This window comes from Myotis davidii, unplaced genomic scaffold (genome assembly GCF_000327345.1).
Source record: "Myotis davidii unplaced genomic scaffold, ASM32734v1 scaffold221, whole genome shotgun sequence".
Classification (NCBI taxonomy): Eukaryota; Metazoa; Chordata; class Mammalia; order Chiroptera; family Vespertilionidae; genus Myotis; species Myotis davidii.
Window position 1 is genome coordinate 3,031,764 of NW_006293349.1, and position 8,346 is coordinate 3,040,109.

The 8,346-nt window shown below is 45.2% G+C and overlaps 1 protein-coding gene across 1 annotated transcript in view; it reads right to left on the reverse strand.

Annotated features, from left to right (window-relative positions):
* Positions 1 to 5,256: 5,256 nt before the first annotated feature.
* SLC40A1 (solute carrier family 40 (iron-regulated transporter), member 1) overlaps positions 5,257 to 8,346 on the reverse strand; it is a 21,453-nt gene continuing 18,363 nt past the window's right edge. Inside the window, exon 6 of the mRNA XM_015566111.1 lies at positions 5,257 to 6,269. Within this exon, the coding sequence (XP_015421597.1) occupies positions 5,919 to 6,269 (351 nt within the window). The 3' untranslated portion in view covers positions 5,257 to 5,918. The remainder of the gene's footprint in view (positions 6,270 to 8,346) is intronic.

Consider the following 8,346-nt stretch of genomic DNA (forward strand, 5'->3'; position numbering starts at 1 on the left):
CAACAGGGAAAATTAATTGGTAACAACTTATACTGAAAGAAATCATATCCTCAATTTTTCCTCATCTGAATTTAAGAGAACTATGCATACCAGGTGCTGGGCTAAGCGTGCCAATCTCCTATGAGATAGGTATTCCCACTCCCATTGCACAAACACAGAAGTTTAGGAAAACTAAACAATTTTCCCAAGAACACAGAAGCTAGTAATCGGCAAGACCAACACTCAGCCCCAGGTCTCTCCGCCGCCCCTAACCATTTCCCCATTCAGCCTCACAAGGAACTAGAAAAGCCCCATGGTATTGTAGGCTCTGCACAGGCACCTACCGAGATATTTAAAACTTGTGCCATCTATCAATATTGGGGGGAAACTTCAGCTCCCTGGAAACGCATTTAGAAATCCTCGTGCTTAATGACTCCGTTAATAGAGTTATCCTCATTTCATGGTGTAAGCTGAAGCGCTTGCCATGAACAAGTGGACCCCTGAAGGACATTACGGACTTTCTGAACCTGCCCATTAGAAAGAGGTCCTGCTGGGGTTGTGGGGTCTGGAGGAGAGAAGAGAGCCTTTGAGGAGAGGCAGGAGTGGGTTTGGAATCTGCCACTCTCAGCTGTAAGCTCAGGGCACTTGTTCTAGGACTCACCTATTAAGTGCATATAATGTATTTCTCTTACGGTAAGGATTAAGTGAAGAAAGTGCTGAGAAGTAAAAGATGTTTAAATGTTAGTTCCATTCCATGTCATGTCTTTTACTTAAATGCTTTAGAAAGAATAGACAAGAAGATCTGTATCTATTTGGTCAATACATTGCCCTCAATAGAAGTTACGTCAGTCTATCAGTGAACCACCATTCGTTTTGGAATATACATACACCAAATTCAAGTGTTCCTTTCGGTATAATTTACCATGTGACCAAGTCCTACTTATTAGGAGTTATTTGCTGTAAGATCTCTGAAACTGAGTTCTGCAAAACATCTGTCTCTCCCGGGGCATTCTGCTTCCTCTAAAACAGTTACCGCCTCCACCTTCAGGGTCTTGCATCCCGCGAGCGCCGGGGCTGTCCTCGCTGCTCCGCTCACAGGGGGCAGGACAGCCGCTCTCTGGACGAGTCTGCGCACAAGAGCCCAGGACCCCCGGGGCCGTCCGTCCGGTCCACGCAGAAAGGAACGTGTCCGATAGGAACCGTGCACGCGCTCAGCCAGAGGCCGGTGAAGACCATGGCGGGAAACGCTTACCTGTACTTTGAACTCTTCTTCGTTCGCTCTTTGGATAAAATATTTGCTCCCTTTTGGACTTGGAAAATGTAAACACATCCCCATACAAGGCAAAAAGTCACTCAACCTTCCAGTCATGGCTTCATGTTGCCAGGCCAGGCTGGTTCCTGATAAACGTCACGGGTTCGTCTAACGTCTGGACTCTCTTCGAATTGCTGTTTTGTAAATCAAAACAAAAACAGTGTTCTGATAGCAGAGATTTTTCTGAAAGGCAGATCAAACGAGAAAAAGGCACGATTCGAAAAGAAGTAGTATTTAACTGGAAACAGGTTTTCAGTAAGTGTCATTTGGGAGGAAAAAGGCAAAACTCAGGAGTCGTTAGTCTTGGTTGAAAGGAATCTCAGACTAAATTTATTTCTGTCAGAATCAACACATTAGACTAGGTAATGTGTATGCCTACTTCTATGTTTTCAAAGTTTTTACCCTGTTCTATATTTTTATTTTATTTTAATTACTATAACAAGGGTCTTAATGCAAACATAACTTTAACCCTCAGAATTCGGGGGGGGGGAATATATATTATTGGTTAGTCGACAGATATAGGTAGGTATCAATATAATCTTGGTAAACAAACCAAGTGAGACTTTATTTCTTGTAACTTCATTTAGGAGAGATTATCCATAAAGATACATCCAACGGCTCACAGCGAGGACTTCTGAGAACTGAGGGAGTGGGCGGGAAGCCCAGATCCAGACAATTTAAAATTCTGTGCTTTCTTTGTTAAAACAGGAGCACACTATACTCATAATTCAGACAGCTTTAAACATTGGTGTGTGTTTTAAGTTAAAGAATCATTAACCTTTTAAATAAATAATCATTATCCTTTAACCCATCAGTGCAAACAACACACAGAACAAGGAGCTAGTATGGGGCAGAATTCTCACTGACATCAATATGCCATCGATTTTTTTTATTTTTAAATGCCCAATAGTTTAACATTTTTCACTACAAATATGTGTTTGCCCCGTTTTTTCTTGTTCGCTATACTCCACAATTTTTGCATATATATATCTCCTCTCTTCCTACACTTTATTCAAATACCATTCTCTTGTTCACAAACCAATCTCTTAGAGAAAAGCTAAAAAAATAAAATAAAAAATGGCAGCCCAAGGGTGACTCGCGGGTAGTCCACAGATGTATTTTTATTTGACTAGAAAAGCATTTTCAAATTAGTTGCCAGTATTTAAAATTTTGAGATTTAACATCAAACTCAAGATTCTCAGCTTCTCTTGTTGTTTTTAAATATATTTTTTATTGATTTTAGAGAGGGAGGGAGAGAGAGATAGAAACATCAGTGATGAGAGAGAATCATTGATCGGCTGCCTCCTGCATGCCCAGTACTGGGGATCAAGTCAGCAACCCAGGCAAGTGCCCTGACCGGGAACTGAACCGTGACCTCCTGGTTCATGGGTCTACGTTCAATCACTCTCTTGAAAGATCAAAAGATCTGCGGACACAGGGCCCACATTCCTGCCTGGCAGCTGGGATTGCTGAGGGAAGTCTCTTAGCTGGTGCCTGCCCTCCTGCTCACCACAGCTCTGCCCACACTCTGCCTCCCCAACAGCCCCTCGGGCATTGCTTTTTGTCTTATGGTGAGTAGGAAAGTAATTTCTTACTTACACCCTTATATTCCTTTTTTTAATAAAGGGGGCTCAGTAACAAAAGGAATATCAAGGAAGCCAAAGGTTTCAAGAAAAAAAAGGGGGGGGGGATGCATATTTCCTTATGGAAGTGAATATAGCTAGCGTTCCTGTGTTTGGTAGGCAAACAAAGGATGTCCATGTTGAAATAGCTGAATAACCACAGTAAGAAGTCAGCATGGAATAGTAAAAAGCATGGAAAAAAAAGTGAGGGCCCGGCCGGCATGGCTCAGTGGTTGAGCCTGGGCCTATGAACCAGAAGGTCACGGTTTGATTCCCGGTCAGGGCACAGGCCCAGGTTGTGAGCTGGATCCCCAATGGGGGGCCTGCAGGAGGCAGCCGATCCATGGTTCTCTCTCATCATTGATGTTTCCTCTTTTCCTCCCTTCCTCTCTGAGATCAGTAAAAATATATTTTTTTAAAGTGAGGAATTTGCTTTTAAGTGGAAACACGTAAATGTGATACTTTTGTGAAACGCACTGACGTGTTAACGAAAAGACTGTTCTCCTGCATCTAACTACTCCTCTCGCATTGGTTGATTGGCCTTACGTGTACTTGAGTTCGTTCTGCCATTTAGAAACACACCAGAGAGATGCCCACCTCATCACCTACCCCCTCCTCCTCTGTGCCCTTGAGGATCAGCAGCCAAAGCCGCCCAGCCCAGCAGCTCCTCCTCCTGCCCTGAACGCACTCCCTCCGCGAAGAGAAGGGGCAGCTGTAAACACTCCTCTTAACTCTGCAGCGTCACGCTCCTTCCTCCCACACGGGCCCTCTCTCCCCAGGCCCACAGCCTGGCAAGGGGCCCGCGTGAGGAGCTGAGCCTCTCCTTGGCTAACATGTTCCTATTCATTCCACAAGGTCACCGGCCCTCAGTCACAGCTGCAAACACTCAGGGCAGACCTCCAGCCCCGGCTCCGCCCCCTGGGAGAGTCAGGGATGGGTTCCAGGCAGCAGCCAGCCCAACGGAGGCCTCTGCAGTCTGTTCAGAAGTCACGCGCAGATCAGTAGCTGCGGGGTGAGGCCACAGGCTCCCAAGCTCCCAATTCATGGGGAAGAAAAGGCGCCCCTGATCCTGTGTGAGTCACAACTGCACCCCAGGACCAGTACATGGGGGCACCCATCAGTAAATATGTGTTGAATATAGACTGTGGCTCTACTCTCGGGACGATCAGAAGGAATCTATTTTTTAATATGTTTTTATTGATTTCAGAGAGGAAGGGAGAGAGAGAGAGAAACATCCATGACAGAGAATCATGGATCGGCTGCCTCCTGCACACCCCCTACTGAGGATGGAGCCCGAAACCCAGGCATGTACCCTGGCCGGGAATCAAACCGCGACCTCCTGGTTCATAGGCTCATGCTCAACCCCTGAGCCACGTTGGCCGGGCGGAATCTGTTTCAGCTGTCATGAGTTAGGCTCGGCTTCTAGTGATAGGAGACCACCCCGTCTCCAGTCCCCGAAGTGCTTCCGTAGGATTTGACTCCACCAGGACAGCGGGGAGGTGGGCAGAGCTGGCTTTATGCTACCACCCCAGTTCACAAAAAGAACAGAGAACTCCGAGCTCATGCGGTTCCTCCCGGTCCAAGCAAGGGGGCCGGCCTCACGATCACTAGTCCCCCCGCCCCACCGCCCTGCCCGGCCACCCGTCACTAGAGCGACACAGCCATGACGGGTCACCAAGAGCTGTGGCCCTTCACAGAGAACAAAACACACGATCAAAACAGAGGACTGGTGACAAAATAGGTTGTTTTAAAAAATTAAAGAACACAACTGAGGCCAAAGCCATCAAGATTTTAAAAATAGTTTTATATAGAAATATTTTACAAAGATTTTACAACGTAGCAAATCATGACATACCATAGAAAGAAGAAAAAAGACTCGACCTCAAGGATTAGGAAAGTGCTCATCGTGACGTATTGCCGTCTCCACGAAAGTGCATAAACGTTAAGGCAGAGTGCCTGCTGGTACTGGCATGTTGCAAAAGGACTCGCCAAACAGTTTTTAAAAATATATACAAACGTATTGAAAGGAATTCGTTTAGGGGCAGTCTTGCTCTGCGACTGGATAAAAATAGCTCCTGGGTACAATCAAGGGGAAAATGCTCCACCCCAGCGAGCTCCTAACAAGTCACATGACCGACAACACAAACCCTTTCCCTGTGGGTCTGCTTTCCATTCAGCCTGCGGGCAGCAAGCAGACTCCCTCCGCGGCTGGGAGAGGCCCAGAGGGGGTGGCGGGAGTTACCTCCAGATCTTGGCCCTTCGGTGCGAGTTTCTGTGGCCAGACTGTTGGCGCGCTGGAAGTCTTTATGCATTCAGTGTTATAAATCTACTGTGCAGCGTTGCTTCTACGTGCAGCGTATTAGCATTTTAGAGTGCTGTGTAGGTTAATACGGTATGTTGCCCTCTCTGATAATACAAATACCAAGGTGCTCTCTAGAGTTCAACCATAACCCTGTTAGAGAATTCTACTGAAATGTGTTGTTTTCCATTTATATAAATCCCTTAAGATTGTCAGGATCAATGGGGATAATACTGGTTATGAAACTTTAGTCTTCCTGCTAGGAGGAGAACTGGTTTTTATAATGGAATAAAACACAAAGAAAAGAAAATTAGCTGGACTTGAACGAGAGTGAGTCTTAGGGCAAACTGACATCTGAATTCTACTACAGAGAATAAATATCTGCCAAAAATTAACTTAATTCACCCGACTCACCACTCTTTTATGGAAAATTTTCTCTACTCGGTAGAAACGGGGGAAAATCGGTATATGTGCCATTTTAGTCTCTATCTTTAGACTTTTTCCTTTCCTACTTTTTCCCCTCCTGAAATGGAAGGGAAGCCAACCAGTTCACTCAGCTGACTGAGGTTTCGGAAACAGCGAGCGTTTAGCCTCCAAGACACCGTTGTGGTAAAACGAGAGGGACACCGGCCAGCAGGGGCATGTGAAGCACAAAACAAGCACGCGCTCTGCGTCACCTAGCAACGGGTCAGCCGGCGAGCCGGGCTCACACAGCAGACGTGGACGCTTGGTCTTCGCTCGGGACGTCCTTTTCGACAGGACCGCAGGCGAAAAGCTTGTTGCCCAGGGTCTTCTGGGCAAACCGGAAATACATGATGTGGCCCATGGCCACGAAGGAGACGGAGATGAGCACGAGCAGGCCGAAGGCCTCCGGGTTGGGGGCCAGGATCACCATGATGAAGTGCAGGAGGTCGAGAAGGTAGTTCATGGAGTTCTGGACACCGTTTATAATGCCTCTTTCTGATTCTATTACATTTTCTTGCAGCAACTGTGTCACAGTTAAATCGAAGGACCAAAGGCCTGTGATGAAGAATATTTTTTTAGAAACGGTCAGTCTCTAGAATTTATAGCCATATATTTCAGACTTATAGGTTGAAAATCTGTCGACACGTGAAAAAGTCACGTTGGCCCCATTTCTTTAAAGCCACCATATGTATATTGATCACAACCTTGCCTTAGAGAGTTATTTTTCATTAAGAAACAGTCCTGGGTTACCAGGGGCTCTAAGAAATGATGTTTACAGCCACCTGACTCTGCAAACTTCTTAATTCTGTTTCTCTGTGATTATTCATACTATGAAAGCACAGCTCTGAAATCACAGACATAATTCCATCCTAAGTACAGTCATGTGCCAAACAATGATGTTATGGTCACCGACAAACCACATATTCAATGGTGGTCCCGCAAGGTTCTACTAGAGCTGAAAAATTCCTATTGCCTGGTGACATCATAGCCATGGTGACATGCCAGCGAGATGTGTTACACGTTTGGATGATGCTGGTGTAAACACACCTACTGCACTGACGGATGTAGAAAATATAGCACGTTCAGTTACACCCAGTACATAATACTTGATAATGATAATACCTGACTATGTTATTAGTTTATGTATTTACTATACCAACCTTTTCTCCTTATTTTAAAATGTTCTTTCTACTTATTAATAAAAAAAAGTTTGCCTGGACGGTGTGGTTCAGTGGCTTGAGCGTCACTAGACCTGTGACCCAGGAAGTCACGGTTGGGTTCCCTCCTGGATCCCCAGTAGGGGGCGTGCAGGAGGCAGCCAATCAATTATTCTCTGTCATCATTGATGTTTCTCTCTCTCTCCCCCTCCCTCTCCCTTCCTCTCTGAAATCAATAAAAAAGATAAAAAATAAAAGTTTGCTGTGAGAGAGTGTGTCGTGTTATGCTGGCAGCAGCCTCGTCTGTCTCAAGTTACCGCGTCTCCTGGTTGCGTCACTTCTCTGGTGCTTGATTTAAGCTGGTGTTTTGCACAGGAGCGAGCTGGGCAGGCTCGGAGGCTAAGACTCACAGGCATGCCATCGGCCTGGTGGACAGTAGGCCGTGCCATGAGGTTTGCGTGAGGCGCCCCTTCGTGCTCACACAACCAAACCGCCTCCCGGCACACTTCTCAGCACGTTTCCGCCTCGTTAAGCGGCACATGACTGTGCTGGTATTTTTCAAGTTTAAATGAACTGACCTATATATTGTCATGATTACAGTGTAAGGAAACGTTAAACCATTATTACCTTTACTGCTTGGGTTCTAAAGCCCCTGCAATAAAGCTGTCTCACTTGGAATATTAATGTCTCTGATAAATTAACAAACTGCTTTGTACCAGAAGATAAAAATACGGTTTCATTTCCAGAATAATCCCTCAGTACTCTATTAATGATTACTTACATTTTGCTTTGTAAAAGAAGTCTTTACACTAGGTTGCCTTCCAGAGCTGTAAAATCCATTTGTTTGGCAAAGTATATAATAAATACAGGAACCTTTGGAAGGTTTTTTCCCTAACTGCCATGTCCTTTTTAAAAATTTAAACCAAAAACACCCACCAAGTTGTGTACTTATCATTTTGCCTTGTACCATAGAAACATTCTCCAAATTATAGTCCTATGGGGAGAGTTATAGCCATATAAAGACTCTAAATTACCAAAGGCAATATAATTATCATCGCTAATCTCTTTTTAGGAGTTAATTAATAACATTACAACAGCAATACTTAAAATATCCATTTAGGAAAAACTTTCAAGCTCTAACCACGTTTTATAAAAGCACAAATATACTTTTCTGAACTATAAAAATGCCATTATGAGAGACTATTATACATAAGGGTGGACAGGGAATTCTGCTTATATGAACACTCAGGGAATATTGGTGAATTCTCTGAACCCCTACTGCAGGCACTTTATTTTGTGTTCATATGTCTTTTTACTGATTTCAGAGGAGAAAGGAGAGGGAGAGAGAGTGACATCCATGATGAGAGAGAATCATGGATCGCCTGCCTCCTGCACGCATCCCGCACTGGGGATGGAGCCCACACCCCGGACATGCGCCCTGACCGGGAATCTGTTACCTCCCAGTTCACGGGGCGACGCTCAACCCCTGAACCCCGCAGGCCAGAGCCCCCC